At 46.1% G+C, this 20,155-nt stretch overlaps 1 protein-coding gene across 1 annotated transcript in view; it reads left to right on the top strand.

Moving 5' to 3' along the window:
- LOC142588745 (uncharacterized) overlaps positions 1-16,723 on the top strand; it is a 31,087-nt gene extending 14,364 nt beyond the window's left edge. The window contains exons 4-8 of the mRNA XM_075700564.1: positions 1,911-2,029; positions 3,726-3,837; positions 8,564-8,734; positions 12,347-12,463; positions 15,646-16,723. Coding sequence (XP_075556679.1) covers positions 1,911-2,029; positions 3,726-3,837; positions 8,564-8,734; positions 12,347-12,463; positions 15,646-15,813 — 687 coding nt within the window. The 3' untranslated portion in view covers positions 15,814-16,723. The remainder of the gene's footprint in view (positions 1-1,910; positions 2,030-3,725; positions 3,838-8,563; positions 8,735-12,346; positions 12,464-15,645) is intronic.
- Positions 16,724-20,155: the final 3,432 nt, after the last annotated feature.

Genomic DNA, 20,155 nt, shown 5'->3' with positions numbered 1-20,155 from the left:
GTGGATGAGAGTGAACTGGCCTTGTGATATAAAGGTGAAGTTGGAACGGTTGATTGTAAGAGTGGCATGTAATGAAGCGGAATTTGTTTCGAGTTCACGGTCCTGCCACTTTTTTGGAGATATGGCGGCTGTGCACAAGGTGGGCAAACAATTGCGTATCAGTTCGACTACAGTTAATCTGACTGGGGCGCACATAAAATAATGCAAATAGACCATTCGCCATCCAGGAAGGTTTACCGTAATTAACACAGTGTCGGGGTCACTCCGACTTCTTCATCAAGAATGAGATGAGGAAGCCGCATCAGAATTTTACTTATTTTCGGCTATGGGCCCTTGGTTCTGCTGACGCTTGTTCCCGTCTGTATGTGCGGTGTCTGTTCATTTTACATTCTCTCCCTTTAACACATCTTCACTTTTTTTATGCAACCGAAAACGGCGGGCGTTTCGTTTCACGAATAAACCAGCGTGGATTCGGCATGACTAAACCGGACAGAGAACGCTCAAAGTTTATATGGAGGAAACGTGCACCATAAATTGACATTTTCTCTTTGAAAATTCACCTCCTTTACCAAATAATGGAAACGGCGAACTCTTTTTTAAATCTTCTGGTGACGTCTGGGTACTACTCGCGATGGGCCACACAGATTGCCGTTTTAGGGCTGCTTGGCACAAAACCATTAGGCCAATATTAAGTTTGTGCGCAGGTAAAAATTCCGGGGCAGTATTATTCTGCCAATTGGCTAGCTATCTAGCAGCTAACTGGTTTTGCAAGAGCACCACTCTATGTGAGAAAGCTTCGCGTAACTAGCCAGAAAATCGTTATTTGTAGTTAAATCTAACCACACGTCATGTGCCTTTTGTCCGCCGCCCTCTGTTCCCCTGTTGCCCTGGTTCCGTTTGGTTCCAAACTCTCCGTCTCTGCAATTATCGAGATTGTCACGATCCTAGCACAGGAGGTCGTCCTGCTCTGAGGTTGCAATTCTCGATGCTAGCACAGTATGTCCATCTGCACTGTCATTGGATTTCTCTTTCTTAGCAGAGGATGTCATCCTGCTTTGTTGTTGGAAGTCTTGATCCTAGTGAAGGATGTCGTTCTGCCCTGTTGTTGGAATTCTCCATCCTAGCAGAGGATGTCGTTCTGCTTTGTTGTTGGCTGTCTTGATCCTAGTAATGGATGTCGTTCTGGGGGGGGGGTCCTGTTGTTGAAATTCTTTTTCTTAGCAGAGGTTGTCATCCTCATTTGTTGGAAGTCATGATTCTAGTAAAGTATGTCGTTCTTTTCGTGTTGTTGGAGTTCTCTTTCTTAGCAGAGGACGTTGTCCTGATTTGTCGTTCGAAGTCTTGATCCTAGTAAGGGATGTCGTTCTGCCCTGTTTGGAATTTTCCATCCTAACAGAGGATGTCATTCTGCTTTGTTGTTGGGAGTCTTGGTCCTAGTAATGGATGTCGTTCTGTCTTGTTGTTGGAATTCTCTTTCTTAGCAGAGGATGTCATCCTGATTTGTTCTTGGAAGTCTTGATCATAGTAAAGGATGTTGTGTCGTGTTGTTGAAATTCTCCATCCTAGCAGAGGATGTGATTCTGCTTTGTTGTTGGAAGCCTTGATCCTAGTAAAGGATGTCGTTCTGAGGAGGGGGGTCCTGTTGTTGGAATTCTCCATCCTAGCAGAAGATATCGTCCTGCTCGGTCGCAGGGCTCTCGGTGTCGCTAGCTACGTTGTATTGCAAAGGAGCCTTCGATCGAGAGAATGATTTTATTGGTGCAATAGACTGGCATAGTTTTTGCTTATATTATGTGCCGTCCTATACCAGAGACAGGCTTCGATCTCTCACCATCTGTGGCTTAGAATATTTTTGAAGAACGAAGCTTACCCATACTAATAACCGGTTACTGCATTTTTGTTTGTTCCAGAAACTAGAGAATCTTACGGCGGGAACAAAGACAAGGATTATTTTGGGCGTAGGCTTCTTTGACTACCACGAGGACAAGTCCTGGTCTACAATAGAGCAAGTGGTGCTTGCGGCGAATCCGTAAGTTTCACAGCTCAAAGCCCTGGCACTGGTAACAGCTAGTTGTACAGCCGAGGTCCGGCTTGCTAGGTTCCATTTTGACAGTAAGGGAACCACTCTCATTGGGAGGATACGTTAGCTGAGCTAACGTATGTATGTAGTGCTTAAAACATTAATATTGGAAAGATTACAAGAAGCAGCGTAGTGTAAAGATAACCGGTCATGTATGCTCTTGTGCGGGAAATGGTAGGTAACATTACTTGTGCACAATTAGGTCTTCAAAAATAAGTTTTGCGTTACCAGAAGCACAACCGTACATATTCGATAAATATAGAGAAAGATATAATTTAGTGGAACTAGAGAGACGGAATTGGTTGATTCAGCCACTCTAAAGTCGGAATGGTTCTATTCTCAGCATTCTCAGGAGTTGACAAGAGTTGAATTACGAGGATCTCAACTCCAGTGCTCACAAACTGCAAGGCAGTTCTGACGAGCAAGCCAGTCGCCTTCCGGAAGCTGAGTACCCACGAATCATTATAGCTGCTGTTGCAGGAATTCTCAGGAAACTCACGAAATTTGTAATCTTTGACTGTGCTGCCGAGGATAACGGTAAAAAAAGGAGATCCGTGTGTCATTCCTTAAATCTACGCAGTTCATTAAGAATAGCTGAGTAGAAGTGGCGGCGTCAGGGTGGTTTTTCCGACGTGTAAATTCCTGCGAATCTGTAGAGGATAACAAATACGAAAAAGGGGCAAATCCTCAGTCCGTGATGCAGCACTTCGATAGCTTTGTTGGACGTAAAGAAAAGGGAGTGCTCTATTTCATCGCAGAAGTTTGGGTTAGTTGGTTATAGAGGAATAGTACGCCATAAGAAGCGCTAAATAATGCGAACACAAAGAAGACGCATACGTATGTACTGGACTGGCGCTTGACGTCAAAGGAAGGTTTAATGACAAAAAAAAGAAGACAAAACAACAGAAACATACATACTTAAGCAGAAACCTACAAAAAGAAGCAGAAGGCACAGTTCTCACTCTGTAATATTCCAGAGCCGCTTGAGGTACGCCATCTTATTTTGCATACAAGGCCACCGAAGGTTTACTCACCCATTTATCAGCTTCGTTGCTAACGCACGAAGCCTCCAATATTTCTCTAGCTTTCAGAGGACTCGTGTCTTGCGTAGCTTTGCGACGCGTCAAGATAGAGAAATATAGAGATAAGAGATAGAGATAGAGAAAACAAAAAAAGCACTAGCGTTCTGTGCAAATACGGTCATCGGCTGAAAATATAAAGTATGGAAACAGGATAGAATGAAGCGTTGAGGAATCCTTGGGACAGCGTGTGTTCGAATATGTTGACAGCGACGGATATCTTCCGTGTATCAATGCCACACCTGAACATAATTTAGTTGTGACTTTCTTCCTTTCTTTGGGATTTCGTGATGATGATTGCGATCAATTTATTTCTTGTGAGCCTGCATTTTTTCTCCCTCCTCGATAATTGGGCTTTCAGTTGTTAATAGTTCTTCGTGAACATCACATTGTTTCCCTGGTTGTCTTTAATGATTCCTGGTGCAGTTTGCAATTTCTATCTCTAACGCACAATCCTCCCCTCCACTTGTGCATGCGTAATGCGATGCTGCGAATTTTTTTCTTGTTTTGTTCGCGGCTGCTTCAATTGTCCTTGTGGCCTTTTCGCAACTCCGCTCTGCATTCAGGAGGGACATCCTGGTCGTCATCACCTGTGTCTTGACCGTGCCCAGCTCGCAGGACTGCATCGCAATGCCACCCACGGCCATGAGGAGCACCAGCAAGTATCCGCCCACGTTCGTGAGTGAGCGGTTATGCGATTTCGCGTTAACCGTAAATATTGTCCCAATATGCCATGGAACGTTACAGGTCGTAGTTATAATGTGGCGTTAACCAGAATGTTAACCCGTCCTGTTCATTAGAAGGTATCTAGATGCGTGAGAGTAGGATCGCGTCGCTGAACGGTGAACATGGCCAAATGCAGGTACTTACAATAAATATTGGAGCAGCAATATACACTACACGTTTTAATTTTACAAAGATCCACCTGTCGAAATGTAGGCCAGCCTTTGTGACGCTCCTTATCTTTGTTTATGTAACTTTTATAACACGTTGTAGTTAGTGTAATGCACAGTTTTTTTATGAAGGTGCTATGCCGTCGGTTAGTGCCAGTTGATGAAGCGGTGAGAGTCATGCGATGTCGTTAAAGTGAAAGCATACCTACAGAAATGATGGGGGAATACATACCCCAATACTCTAGAATAAATGGCAACGTACACAATGTGATTAGGAAGGTGCAATTGGAAAGACGTACTCAATCACGGGACGGGGGCAGGGCAAGCGGATGTTGGCGCACGTCTTTTTGTGTGAAGTATTTCTGGCACACAGACGGTGTTATTTAGGAGGGTGGGGGCCACGTACATGGTGGTCCAGCCCTTCACCGCCTGCCGCTGTATACACACGATTGGAAGTTTGCCACTGGTTGGGGGAAGCGAACCGGTGACAGCTGGTGTTGATCAACGCTCTAGCAAGTAGAACAAACTGAGGAATTCCTTTAAGTTAAGTGGTAATGGAAGAGTACACCTCTGCAGCGCCAGATTGACCACACTTGCCGTAACACGAGGCTCCGTTCTCGTGCAAGACACATTGGCCAAAGACGGGTACAGAGAGAAGCCTCCCTGAACATTCCTCTGTCACTAAGATGTCACTTCATGATAATTGACATCGTCCACTAGGGTCTACATAGGTAATCATTCATCTGTAAACATACAGACAATAAAAGCATAACACTGCTCTCAGAAAAAAAGACACTGGTGATGTCAAGTTACCAAAACATTACCTACCCCAAACGACCGAAGTGCGAGAAGATACACTGAAGACGTGTCAGCACCCATTCTATGGCCCGAAATAATAGAAAGGGAGGTTCGACATTCGGCTTTCTTTTGTTCTGGGATTAATAAACCTTGTATTCTGCGATGTGAAAAAAAAATGGCAGACACTTAAGACTGCTTACGTGGGGGGAGTGCGAAAGCATTGCACCGTTTGTGGACCTCATGACGTCATCAACGCACTCATTTTCCACACTCGTGACGTGGTTCCACCTCCTCCGCACCGTCACGCCCACCGCCCAATGACGCAAGCACTAGCCAGCCGGAGTTCGTGGCGTGTCGATGGGAAAAAACACCGTGTCTACAGAACGGGATGCCCTTCCCCGCTACGACACTTAGAAGTCGTAAAGACTGTTTCATCAGGATCAGTCGGGATGTCAGCGTGCATGTTATGAAGGGCACCGTACGGTTTTTCTCGTAACAATAACAGAACTAGAGATAGCTACCTTTGAAAAGCTCGTGTTTGTGGTGACGTTAAACATCAGAGGGCTGGCCTCAAGGAGGAGGCAAAATCAGCGTTACAGGTTAATTACCGAAAAAAGACTCGGACGTTGTAGCAATTCGAGAAACTACTATAGAGGGTCAAGAAGAGACGGAAAGTATGGTGCGACTCTTTACGAATATGTGTACGATGTATGTGTTTGTCACGCAGTGGGCAAATCGGCAGAGTGTGCGTTGATGATACGTAGGACATTGGGTACAGTTCTAGAAATAGTGACATGTAATTCCACCAATTTCATAGTTTGTGAAGTTACGATATTTAAATGCTGTTGGCGCATAATATGTGTTTATGCATATTCAAATGCAGAACAGAGGAAACACATGTTTGAAACTGTCAGTAACTACTGTGTTAAGGGTGTATTTGTAATTGTGATTGGTGTCTTCAACTGTGTATGCATGGCAAAGGACAAAACCGGCTCGACTCCTCATATGGATGTCAGTGTTCTTTCCTTAAATAATATCATCAGTCAGCATTGTTTGGGAGACATCGGGGAATGTTGTGGGCTTTGGACTGATATTCGCTTTACCCATTTTCGAGGTCGTAGTCACGCGCGGTTGGATCGCGCCTATTTATCTGCAGATTTAGTACCGTTGATATGAGAGTATCGGGTTGAACCAGTGTCATTTAGCGATCACTGTCTCGTAATGTATCGTGTCGGGAAAAGAAAAGATAAAAAGTGTAGATTTGTTTGGGGAAAATTTGAAACTTAATGATAATCTTTCAAAGGACGATGTTTTTACGAGCTATGTCATGGACGCAATCGTAAAACTTGACAAAAGGTTGGCAGGGGAGCACTGGGAGGTGTTTAAGCAAGTTAAATTCAAAGCCATTGAAAAGTCAGGCGCCATAACGCCCAAGAAATTATAGAAAATGCTCTCTGCGCAAACCTAAGCGCATTCGTTTAGGAAGAGTGCAGTCAGCCTCGAACTTATAAAGAAGACATGCGTTCCATAAAGCAGAAATTAGAAATTATATATAAGGAGAAATACGAAGGCGCAGTAATCAGAGCTCGGTGCGCCCGCTTGATGGGCGGAGAGTTTCCTAGCAAGCGAGCACGAGGATTGGAAAAAAGTTGCGCGCACCTGAACGAAACAGCAGAAGTAGAGGGAAAACACGCTGTGCTCACAGAAAAGGAAGGCATCCAAAGAGCGTTTTATGAATACCACAGTTCCTTATATTCGTGTACTGAAGTCAATGTAGACGCCTTAAAAATTGCAGCCTCTGCAGCCATGGCATGCAGAGGCTGCACGACACTATGGATAAGGTGGTAGGCGCGCGCATCAAAGTGGAATGATCGGTGTGTTAGGGTAGCCCTTTTTTTCCTTGTACATTGTATCTTTTTGTTTGAGCATAATCAATAGCACCAGCACACGAGGATTTCGTCTCCATGCAGCGGAAGTACGTCTTTTTGCATATGCAGACGACATAGCACTTTTCTTGTGCTTATCATGAAAACATCCTCAACGCTGTAAAACTTGTCAAAGATTTTTGTGAGGCTAGTGGCAGTGAAATCAAGTGGGAAAAGTGTTTGGGATTTCAGCGCGGATACTGGCCAGCGTCCCCAAACATTTTCTGCAATATATGGTTGGATACGACTCCGCCAACGTATTTGGGAGTGCCGATGGAAAATGATAAAGATAGCGAGTCTTTCTGGCGGCGCAAAGTCGCTGAAGTGCGTGAGAAAGCAGACAACCTCGAATGCTTTTATTGCTGACTTCTTTTTGCGAGAGCAACTATGTGTAATTTGTTTTTAATATGAAAATTCTGGTATATAATGCAAATAATTCATTGTTCACGTGTGAATGTGCCAAAGGTGCATAGCGTTTTCGCCGTTTTTATTTGGGGATCTACGTGTGAGCGCAAACGGCGAACCAACATATTTCGCCGTGTGCGCTACGGGGGATTGGGTTTGTCGCACGTCTACATACGACAGCTAGTGAACAGATTCATGTTTCCTCGAGATGTATGAGACACGTTTCTCCGGGCTGTTTGTCAAATTAGACTGGGAAGACCATTGCCTAGTTTAGTAGTCACGTGCGAACGTATGCCGAAGGCCCTCGGTGGATGCCTAAAAGAGATCCACCTTTCGTGTACTTTCCTGCAGGCTCGTTTTTCATCGGCCTACCATTGAACTGTGTCGGGGAAGAAACTGTATAACGATCTGTACGATGTGGTGTTACCCGTTCCTCTGTATATATCCCAGTTTTGTGCCGGACCATGGGCAAATGATCTTAAACGAGTTAAAGGTATTAATGTACCAGGAGGGGTTAAAACATTTTTTTCTTCAAATTGCGCACAAACACATTAAATGTGAAGACTTATCTGGATGAAAAGGGAATTTTCGTACCATTCGAGGACCCACCGTTTCTTTTATCGGAAGCCAGAAATGATCGAGCATGTATTTCTGAATTGTTGTGAAGTATTTTTCTTCTGCGATATCTTACAACGTGCCATCAACAAAGACCTGCCGGCGGACGCTTTCGGCATAACATTTTTGAACAGTTGAAAACTAGGATGGCATTCCGTTCGACCACCTTATGCCCTTGAAAGCCTCCATAGAATTTCGCTGTCTAGGATGGCAGTTCGGATCGCTGACATAGACGCGAAGCCGATACGGCTATATTTCAAGGAAAGCATCAGTACAATTACAGCTGTGCACCACTTTCGAACCCCAGAGCCTGAATTGAAGCATTGTTAAACATGTGCGAATATTAACGCCTCCGCCCAATTAGGCCAGTTCTTAGAGACTGGCTCGCCAAATGTTTTTGATTCGGTGCTTGTGCTGTTCATTGTGGCAATGATGAAAAATGAAAAGCCGCCGTGGCTTCAGCAAGGCGTGCTCACCTCGCATATTGGAGGCCCGGGTTCGATTCCCACCGATCTCACAATGGACGATTTTGTTCTTTTGAAAGCCACTAATTTACTTTGTTTATAGGAATCTCCCTGAGGAATGTGACGTCCATCCGAGGAATTTTTTTCGACGTGCTTTTACTCTTTGCGGCGTCGACCATTTTTCGTCACGGCACAGTTCCGCGGACAAGGGCACCGCCAAGATAGACGCCTAGGGCTTTCGCCTTAGTGAGAGTGTTGCCCTTTCGCTTTCCTCCTTTCACTTCTTCATCTGCAATCTATGCAGGAAAAAGCTTTGCCGCTGGCCACCAACAAATTGCAGGTTTCGAGCAAGGTTGTTGTGGCGTTCTCGTTCCAAATGGCCACCGTCATCTACAACATGACGGAAAAACACGGCAAAGCGACCGATGCCCTTTACAAGAATTGCAACAGCTTTATCCTCGGGGACCAATCGCAAGTGAGCCTCCTATAAGAAATACTACATCCCATTTTAAAGCAACGGAGTTTTCCGCATTAACAAGAAACAATGCTGCTTTCTTAAAAGCAAATTAAGTAGTACGGTGAGCAAATTGAGTCACCGTGAACTTGCCTTGTCTGGATCACGCTCTTCTGCCGAACGTTCACGGTTCCATAAAGTAAGGAAGTGGCTCTAATGACTTAGGTCTCACAAAGAATGAAGAGGTGGAGGCATTATTAGCGAGTGTATCTCATCTTTAGATAAATAACGTGCGAGACGCGCTTTTTACCGAAACGCGCTGTGAGTATGCTTAAAGAACCCCGCCCCCCCCCCCCCCGCCCTGCCCGTTTCTTCAAACTAAGCCGGCGCTCGCTATACTCGTCTTGTAAAGGCATTTTGCAAAAGAAATGCGAAGGCATTCACCCGGACTCAGTGCGTGCTCGTTGCTGTCACCACCAATTGTCTTTTCGAACTTATCGTAAAACGGAGCCGTCCGCATCTAAAACCGCTACGACTTTGCCGATAAAGTAAGTGCATATAAGGAAGAATCGTCTGAATCACTTGCAAATTGGTCGAAATGTTTCATCGGTTAGCATTCAGGAGGCCCATTCTACTCTGCTTTGAACGTTGTTGATTAGCGACATCATGGCAATGTGGAAAAAGTAACCACTTGTTAAAGCCGAATGAGTATACACACGTCATCAAGGAAAGACAAGAAAAAGAAAAAAGCGTTTTTTACAATTATGAGAGAGCAAGCGAGGTGCACGAGACCATCGCAGTGGGTTCGGTGTTCAGTTATGCAGACTTCATGACGTGATTTTCAGTAGGTGCGAGGAAACTGTCACTGCTGGAGGCTGTTATAACCGTTCATATAACCGCGTGGGCGGAAGCCCAAACGGATAGCGGAAAAACGAGGTACAATGGAAGCCCAGTCAAAGCGGTTGCTGAAATATAGCAGCTTTTAATTGGGTACTCCAAGCCAAAGCTACCCGCAATGTCCCGTCAACATTAAAAAATTCCCTCGAGCGTCAGGCGATCACGGCGGTTAAAGAACGCTGAATGTTATATAACGTTGCAGTTTCATCTACGAAAGGGTGCTGATGAGCATCAAGCATCACCTCAAAAAAGTGTACACCTAAAGCTGTGACCAGCGATTGCCCGATTATTACACACCCAAGGATCCAAGTTGGCATCAAACAGGTTCATTTAGAACAGTGGCGCACACGCTTTACTGAAAGTCGACGTAAAAGAGTTTCTTCAAATAGCGGTATATAGCGGTATCGTCTGCGAGCCTGGACTTAAAAATATTTCGGGTTATGGCGGATCTATCGATTTATTTTTTGGTAAACTTCTCCCAAAGCACCCTTGTGCTGACCCTGGAGGTTATGAAATCGACTAAGAATTAAGGCATACCATAGCAGCTATTCTTGTAAAGCATGTCACCGTAACCGAGCATGTGGCCTTACCTAATTCTGTGAGTGTTTGTCAGATGCGAGGACTTATCGACCAGTTACTTACTTTACGTAATTAAGTTACATCATATAACTCGCCATTTACTTACTTTAAGCATTCACTCACGCCAGCAGTTCAAAGGATGCCTGATATCCGCCGCTATATATGACTGTGAGTGCCGATGAATAAGAATGAAGCCGCCCCTACCCATATGACCGAAATCACCCATACGACGTCAGTGGGGCGAGCTATCCGATTGGCTGACAAGGGCGCGTGATCGATAATTTTTCCAACTTTATGGTAAACAAATGATCTTCGTAATAGTTGGAATGTTAGTTAATTTGTTTTTATGAAAAGAAAGTAACATAAAGAGAATGCACAAGAATAATTTTTCAGTACACTTAAGCACTTCCGGCACACAGCATGTGTCGTCTGCTTGTGTTACAACGTACTCCATTTTGAAGAGAGCTCCGCGGTCAGCGTCGGTCTCAGTCTTTTCGCGAGCACTATGATTCGACTTTGTTGCCTTGTGGACTGCAAACGTAGCGACTGGCAATGTGTCAAGCTGCGACATCGTGTCCTTCTGCAAGGCAGCGTACGAGCGAACTGGCTGCTGCGCATCGGACTGCCGCTATCCGATCGGCGCCAGGATTTGCGCGTTTGTGGCCGTCACTTTACACCGGAAGATTACTAATGCAATAGCGCTTCCCGAGTCCGGTATTAGGGAAAACGCAATCACAAGGGGACAGAGTCTGGCCGCTTGACTTTGCCGTAACGGGATGAGCTATGAGATGAGCAGAAGGGCAAATGCGAATGGTCTGCACGGTGCAGCCACCTGGTGGCACAGAGCTCAACCATACACAGCAGCAGCAACGAAGTGTGTTATTCTTTGCTGCTGGTGTGTATTTTTCGCAGGAGTGTAATCATGAACACGTTGTTTTTATAAATGTTTAAAATGTTTTACACTTGGTTAGAGCAATATTAGCGCTTTGCTTGGCTGCTTAAACGCTGCACCAACAAGTGTATAGACCGTGCAGACCAATCAGGCCGCTCACGTACGTCTACGCTAAAGTTCCTTCATCAGCTTGAGTTTATGCCTACAGTCATTTGCCGAAATGACCAGCTTGCCTGTGGTTACCGGAATACAAGACACGTTTGGCGCTACGACAGAATGCTCGCAACGCACGCTGCTTCGATAGCTCTCGCTTGGGGTCGACGGCCAAGCGGCTAGCGGAGCGGTCTCGCGCGGGGGGGGCGGGCTCCAAAACAACCGGAAGTGGACGATGTGACGTGGCATCGTGACGCTGAACCAGTGAAGGCGGAGCTTAGCCCCACTCGCTCGGCGAACGAGTTGAGGAGGAAAAGCATAGCTAGGGAGGAGGGTAGCTTCTAATCGCTTGTAGCTCCATTAATACGTAACGCTTCACTTAAATTGTGGTGCGAATGTTCTACTTAAGCTGTACCCTACGCGTCTACAAAATTTGTCCGAACCGTTTCAGGGGCCCTTTAAGCATTCACTCACGCCTGCGGTTCAAAGGATGCCTAATATCCGCCGCTATATATGACTGTGATTGCCGATGAATAAGAATGAATGGGCTCGATCTAGCACACTTAAAAGGCGTGTTGGAATAGCGAAATTTTCGAATCGAATCCATATGAATTATCGTCAAAGGCAACCTTCGAATATCGAATGGAATATCGAATATTTGTAATTCTTAACGAAAACCAAACATAAAGTCTGTCTAAACAAAAATGTTGTTTGCGTTATGTGATTCATCTGAAACTGTTAACAACTGGATGCACGGTCGGCTTAGGAGCTTCTAAATTAGAAACAAAGGAAGGTGAGGGTGTCTGGTGCACTGTGTCCAATGACAGGAATGACATAAAGGAACAGAACGTAATCATATGCACGTCGGACATTGTAGGGCTCGTTGAAAGAACTCAATGCGACATTAGATCAATGCAGATTGACAGGTACGGCCAGCATAACGTTTACACGAGCGCTACAGAAAAGAAAGCAGCAAGAACACCACTGGCCGCCAACTGAACTCTATTCAAGGGAAGTAGGAACTTATGTAGCGAAGCACCTAAAAGAAGAACGCCCGGTTGCATTTATTCAGGTGGACAAATTCTCTCACTCGCTTTCTCTTTTCTTCCTAGACGTGTGAAAGTCCCGAAACCACGCCGACCAACGAAGTCACACCGATCGGAATCAACAGTGCTCAACGAAGAACACTGTTTTACTCATACGACACTCCGGAGACGATGAAGAAGAAGGTAACATGCGCTTCTTTATTTTTTGCTGTGCTGATATTACACAGCAGGTGCGCACAAACTTTCCTGCCTGATTTATTTATTTGTTTATTTGCGCGTTTATTTATTCATCTTAAAGGTAAATATAAAACCGCAAGGAGACAAAATACACGCTCATGGACACGTGGTCTATGGCTTCGGCAAGATCGCTCCCAGCGTAGGACTCAGTCGTTTAAAGGCCAACCGCGGGGAAATTTCGCGATCTGTACGGAATACTTGCATTGTTATGCTGCAGTCACAACGGAAGGCTCAGCGTCAAATTTTACGAGCAAGTGCTCAATGTCGTGTTAGAATGTACCCCCCGAAGTACACGCTTTCCTTACTGAATCTGTAAAAAGCTCCACGAAGCTCCACGGAGCTTCATCACAGGGGCCATGACACCAAAAGCTTTGAGTGTATGCTGGAGGGTAGAAAATTCATGGGTAATTCTTTTTTTAGTATCGCTGTTGAACCATGCAGCAGTCTGTAAAGACCGACAGGTAGCGATATCGATAGAAACTAGTGACACAGCAAGTGACACAGCATTGGCCCCGCACTTCTCTATGTCACACACGCTATCCGGTTGCAGGTGGGAGGGGCGGCTCAGAACCGGAAACCTAACCTTTTCGGCCCTGAAGTTTTGTGCTTTTTACGAGGAGGCTATTTTGCTTGACATATCTTTTTTTTCTTAAAAAAAGCTGTCAGAAGCATGATACAAAAAAATAATAATCTGACAACTTTTATCAAGATTACGGGTATGGGGGTCAAATGACGCCACCAAAGCTCAGGCGTTGGGAATAAACTCGTGATGCACTTTTACAGAACTAATAAAGGGAAAATAAGACATCCGGCCAATCCTAGCGATTGCTGCGAGTGAACCTGCATAAGAACGCACAGTTTCCTTAGACTGTGGTTGACGCATGTATTTGAAATCTAGTGTCCCTCATTGATAAACTTAGTAAAATTTAGATTTCATTGCGGTCGGCCTTCAAAGTGTTTGTTTCTCATCTGCGGCGCTGACGGTTCTTTTAGGAACTCTCGTTTGCGAACTTGATTGCTTGTTTCTTTTCTATACTTATTTAACCTGCAAATGACTTCTGGCGAGAATCGCGACGAGACAGCTGGTGACTTTACAGTCTCTTATTAGCACGTTCGCCTGCGAGGTACATCGTAGATGGATAAATTCCCGTTACCAATCCAATTTGCACAAATAGAACATGCTGCCGACTTAGTGCCGCATATTCAGCAAAGCCCATATGCGAAAATACGTAGGTCTCCTGTCATGCAAGGCTGTTTTTCAAGGAAAATCTTTTGTACATAGTCTGCACTCCTGCAAAGAAGTGTGCCCCCCCCCCTCCCCGGCCCCGCCCATTGCCGCCATGTAGGAAGCGCGAGTACAGATTCTTTATTAATTTCATGGCTGGGAACAATACTTCCTTTTATTAGCCTCTAATGAAGAGCATTTTTTGTGATAAAGACCTTTTCTTTCGGGGGGGGGGGGGGGGGGGTATGCCCCGTGCCATTTTTTGAAAAGATTGAAACCGCATACTGAGAGGCCATTCGACTTCGGGTACATAGAGTAGTGCATTGCGCTTTAGACTATATAGCATTTCTCTGCTTATTCTAATCACTGTCGTTCAATATAGTTCAAGGCCTGGCGTCTTCTTTTAAATGGTGGATATCCAGTATGGCGGTCCTGAATCTCTGTACATAACGCTGAATCCTTTTTTTATCACCATTCACACGTACAGGTTAATAGCTTGCAAAATTTTTTGCACTAGTGAGCAGCCCGTTTTCTTTTCATATACAGGAATATGAATACTCCTATCTGGACATCTATTTTTCTTGCTGTATGACTATGTCCTTTTGAGCAGCAAATTTTAGTTTCAACCTCGCGCACTTCGATGAATTTCTAACCCATGACACTTGGTAGCGCTCATTAGCAATTTTTTCATGCGCACCCAATGCTAATTTTTCAGGAACCCATTGGATCATGCCCACTCAGGACTGCTCTTTCAAATTTTGGCCACAGGACAGAGCAGCCTAACGCGACATGGATCGCTTTTCATATACCTCGTCTCGCGTTACATTTACAATTTGTTATATTTCTTCGTATTTTTCTTTGTATGTGTTTGTATCATAGATCAATTAATATACGCAATTATACTGAGCTGCGTTTGCCATATAATTTGCTTTACTGTGACCGGCTGTGGCTTAGTTGAAATTAAACACTTTTATTTCAACACTTGTATATTTATTGATGGACGTCCGACAATGCAATTCTGTTCGCTTCTCTATGCTTCTATTGGTTGTGCTTTGTGATATTGTATTCGGCAAGTCATTGCAGCTGTAGACAAAGTCACACTTAATCTCTGCTTTACTAGGACACATCATCTCAGCTGAGTATGGTTGCTTAGCGTGCAAAAGGTCGCGGGATCGAATCCCGGCCACGGCGGCCGCATTTCGATGGGGGCGAAATGCGAAAACACCCGTGTGCTTAGATTTAGGTGCACGTTAAAGAACCCCAGGTGGTCAAAATTTCCGGAGTCCTCCACTACGGCGTGCCTCATAATCAGAAAGTGGTTTTGGCACGTAAAACCCCAAATATTATTATTATTAGCGTGCAAAAAAAATTATGGGGCTTAACATGCCAAAACCACGATATGATTATGACGCACGGCGTCGTTGGCGACTTCGCATTAGTTTAGACTTCCTGGGACTGTTCAATGTGCAGCGAAATAGAGAATGTTGGCGCTTTTTGCATTTTGCCCCCATTAAAATGCGACCGCCGCGGTCAAGATCCAAACCGCGACCTTGAACTCACTAACGCAACGCCGTGACGAATCGACTACCGCAGCGGGTCGAAAACACGTAGTTTAGCTGAATCAGGGATGCTTAAACTTTTTTGAACACTGATTTGAGTGCACTGGCGAAATTTGTCACTTCAGTTTCTCTGTAGGTAAAAGAACGCCATTGCAAATGCACTTACAGGTCATGGTTGTTATGAAGTATGCCGGCGATGTGCCCAATAAGCGGTGTTGCGAAAATGTGTCTTGGCGCTTACAATATCAATGTGCAGCTTAAATCACGAATTCCGGAGCGGCCGTTCTTGTGCTGATTATCGTAACATTGCGGGACCTCTTCTTTCTCCCTCCACCCTTGACAAGGCCGAGTACGTCATGGCGGCGAAAAACAGGCGGGCCAAGTTCACGTGGTTCCTGTTCAACGTGCACCTGACGGACATCTCGAAGAAGTGCTACACCGACGGACCATTCGTGCGTCTCAAGAAATTCAGAAAGTTATACGATACTATCAGCAAGCGACCTCCAGTATGAGACCCAGCGCTCCTCATCGCCGACCTCTGAACGATCACAAGAGCGCCGCATTGCTGTGGGTTGCTCCACCCGTTGTGCTTTGTGGGGTGTGCCCGGTTCTGGGCAGTATTTTACTAGCAGAATTTAGCAATATTGCGTTAATTTTTCTTGTTTTCTACCAAGAACACTAGGTGTTACAGTTTTGCGGTGTTAGTTTTTGGCGCACAGTTGTTCTGCGTCATCTGGTGCATGTATGTCTTGTCCCTAAAAATTTTTGTTCATTTAGTTAAAGACTGACAAAGAGCAGTTACCGGCATGATTCAGGCTACAGACGCGGTCAAATGCGTTCGGAAATGAAGAATTTACTGCTGCTTGCCGCTAGGTAACGAATGCCTGTGAGTGGACAGTCCCAGTCGTAAGGTACTTAAGATGTTTTCGCATCAATCTCCCCTAAGAATTTGGACGCTGCGTGGTAAGGCACATCATTTGCTTATATTTGACACTAATTTTAAACACTTATGTGCTACAGCTAGCTTTGAATCACCTTTCAGGCTATACATGTACAAGGAAATGTATACAGCGCACACAAGACCGCTTTCTGCACTCGTTAGCTACAGCATGCTCGCTATGAGCGGCATCACTCTACTGAAGCCACGTAGGCAACACCTGTAATGTTTGTAGCGCCAAGTTTGAAATTTCTGAGAGTGGTGGCTGCGACAACGTTGCTAGATCATGTGACCAAATACTTCATCGCGCTTGCGAGTTAACGCTACGGGCGTGCTAGATGACCACGCGGGAATGCTACACCGATATGTAAGAAATCAGTAAGATATCTCCACTAAGGTATTCGATTATAGTCTGAATGTTCATTAAATCTTCTTTCCCCAGCAGATCAGTTTCTGTTATTTGCTAAAGCTCTCGAACGCACTTTGGGAAATCCATCGAATTATTGGCGATATCCTATGGCGGGTTTGTGCGACCTGTGCAAAGGAAACAATGAAATCGATACAATGAGGCGCAGTTAAAAGTCGCCATTTTACGACACACGGAGGTGCCCTGTAGAACAGTCAGTAAGGATGAGACTGTTGTTCCAGCAATACGACTAAGGCAGACCCGTTCATCCAGTCTTCATAGCGCGAATGGCCCTGACTGCGAGGCTGTTCTCACAAGAGGACTTCTCCCAGTACTGCTTTCTTGAATTGCGGCGAAGACATAGTAGTGCCTCAAGAGAAAGCGTTGCTGCCATCACGGCGGACTACCAAAGCATAAAACATTGAATTTTAAAGCGAAAGATCTTTAGTGTCACTCTCGCCACTTTGATGTCTGTTTGTCCTAACCGCTATCGACTGCGCGGGCGCACAGTGAAGCCAGAACGCCGCATGCCAGGACCTGCGGCCTGAGCTGCGCTCCACAGAAATCGGAGCTGCTTATGGTACAGCCCGGAAGACCAAAGAAAGAGCCGCCGCCGAACATAATCATCACCATCGATGGCACAGAGATCAAACCAACGCAGCAGATCCGGATACTGGGCCTGCTGTTGTGCAGCGACGGCAAGGCGCACGCAGCCGTGAACAAAATCAAGACCACATCCGAGCAAGTCTTGAGCATGATCCGGAGAGTCACCAACCGGAATAGAGGAATCAAAGAAGAAGACGCACTGCGCCTTGTGCAGTCATTCGTCGTGTCACGTACTCCACCCCGTACCTCCAGCTTGCGAAGGTGAACCGCGAGACGCTGAACACGACGATAAGGAGAGCAGTCAAACTCGCCATGGGCATCCCAGTCTACTCGTCAACGCAGAAGCTGCTGAAAATGGGTGCCCACAACACGGTGGAAGAGCTGGTGGAAGCACACCTATCCCACCAGAGAGTAAGGTTGAGCCGGACAGAGCGCGGTCGGGCCGTCCTACGCAAGATATGATAGCAAATTGAACAGCTACCGACAACGGAGCCACTCCCCACAACGTGGAGAGACATTAAGACCAAGCCCCTCCCCCGGAACATGCAGCCGGGGAGAAACAACCAGAGACGCTCTGCGCGGGCCAGGGCACTGGCTCGACAGCTGGAAGAGGACCCCGAGGTCCTCTACGCGGACGCCTCGCTTCCCAAGCACGGAACCAGAGCAACGGTGGTCGTCACCACCATCGATAAACTGGTCACAGGCGCGTCGATACGGACGACGAATACAGCCGAAGCAGAAGAAGTGGCCGTGGCCCTCGCACTCGCACAACCGGGAGTGAGGACCGTGGTCACAGACTCCCAGACCGCCTACGCAAGCTACCGCAAGGGGAACATCTCTCCCGTGGCACTAGCGATCCTCACCAAATGCAAGTCGCGGGGACGGGCCGTTGAGCTCGTGTGGGTCTCGGCTCACTCACAAGTGGAAGGCAACGCACTCGCCGACGACTATGCCCGAGAACTGTCAGTCCGGGCCGAGGACGAGCCAGAGCTACCGCACCCCGTGACAAGCTACAAAGAAATCACGCAAATGTACAGAAGCGGCAGATGTAGGCTTCCCCGTCCGCATCCGCAACTCAACCGAATGCAGCAAACGATCGTGCGACGCACGCAAGCGGGGTCGCTAGCGCATCCCGTGCTCTTGCACAAGATGTTCCCAACAGAGCATGACACTTCATGCCCTTTTTGCAGACGGTCAAAAGGCACTCTAGCAAAGATCCTTGCAGAGTGCACTAAGCTCAAGAAACCCCCCCCCCCACCATCCCTACCCCCCACCCTCCCCAGCCCCAACCCCCACGAGCGATGGGAGACCTTGTTGTCCAGCCCCGACCTACCGACCCAGCTCGCGCTGGCGGCTAGGGGCCAGGAACTGCTGGACGCATATGGGACCTGAGAAGAAGGTTCCACCCCATCTGGTGCCAGCGCGCACCAACCGTCACTAAGGGCTCAGCAACAAAAGTTGATTATCTCTCTCTCCGCGATCCCCCAACTAGAAGAAATCCTGCCACAACATATGTAACTTTGACATTATATATATATATATATATATATATATGTATATATATATATATATATATATATATATAAGCAATCACATTTTTGATACTTGGTTTCGAACCCGGTTGCCCCCTGCGCAGAAGCCCGATGCTCAAATTGTTGAGCGCATGGCAGTATTTGTTTAATTTTCTTCATGACTGTCTCCATGGTTGCACCATAACACGAAAGTCGCAGAAATATGTGCGTCTTTAGGCCTTAAACGTCGACCATAACATGCCGAGTGAGCCGGTTCCCGTCCGATCACACAAGGTAAGCAGCGTTCGGCTCTGTCGCACAGCAACAACATATAAAACCTGAGCGCGTCCTACCTAGCCTGCAACATGAGCCACTGGGCATGCGGTCGAATAGACCACTCGCTGGTGGTTGATTGCTGAATCTGGCTGCTGCGAGGTCAGTATTTCTTGATGGCATTTCTGTTTCGCCTGATAAAACAAAATTCCTACATTCATTGTTGCAAACAAAACTGAGTGCTAAACAAGCTACGAAGAATAACCAAACCAAACGTACAATGTCTCCTCATAGGTATATTTATGGATTTACCCCTCCCCCTCTCTCCTTGTCCTTGCTGTCCCCATCTTCTGCCGTGTAATGATGCGGCGAGGCGGAAACGCGCGTGAGTGGTTTTTGAAGATTGCGCCTTTCTTTAGCGGTGTATGAATCACACCGACAAGTTTGCTGCGTGAGAAAAAACCTGCGCACCGAGGCGCATCTACGACCTGATGTCTGACGTAGTATCTAGCAGCAGGACGGCCGAGTACTGCCGCTGCAAAATGAATTTTACAGCTGCGCAACGAAAGCCGAATATATAATTCGGCTTTCGTTGACGAGGGTGTTCGAAGCATCACCAAGGAAACATCACACATCACCGCTTCTCACCGCAATAGTCACAGCTGAGGCAGTCAAATTTCTGCTCAGGAGAGGCGTCAACTATGCACTGAATAGAAGATTCAAGACTTATCTCATCGAGGGACTGTTTGGAAAGAAATAGACATATGTGAAAGAAATACTGCACTAGAGGCAGGAGCCGCAACAGCGACTTTGGATGTCAGTGTAAAGAAAAAAAAATGTTCTGCTGTCAAAACACATTAATATACAAGGCGAAGAAGCCAAACAAACCGCGACATCTTTTCTTGCAGATGTAGTTAAAGCAAATGTATGCGAGAAAATCGTCCAAATCCACAAGTCTCTTTTGCTTATTGAGGCTTGGTGTATGTTAGAGAATGCACTGCGAGCTAGAGCTAGTTGACCTTGGGTGGGACGTGTTTGCCATGTTCGCGACGGCTAACACCACGTGCAATCATTTCTACAACTTTCTGCGCGAAAGAAATACACTTGAACTTCAACGTACA

Source organism: Dermacentor variabilis, chromosome 7, assembly GCF_050947875.1.
Source record: "Dermacentor variabilis isolate Ectoservices chromosome 7, ASM5094787v1, whole genome shotgun sequence".
Classification (NCBI taxonomy): Eukaryota; Metazoa; Arthropoda; class Arachnida; order Ixodida; family Ixodidae; genus Dermacentor; species Dermacentor variabilis.
Note: the sequence above shows the minus strand (reverse complement) of the source record. Positions and strands in the feature narration are given on the sequence as shown.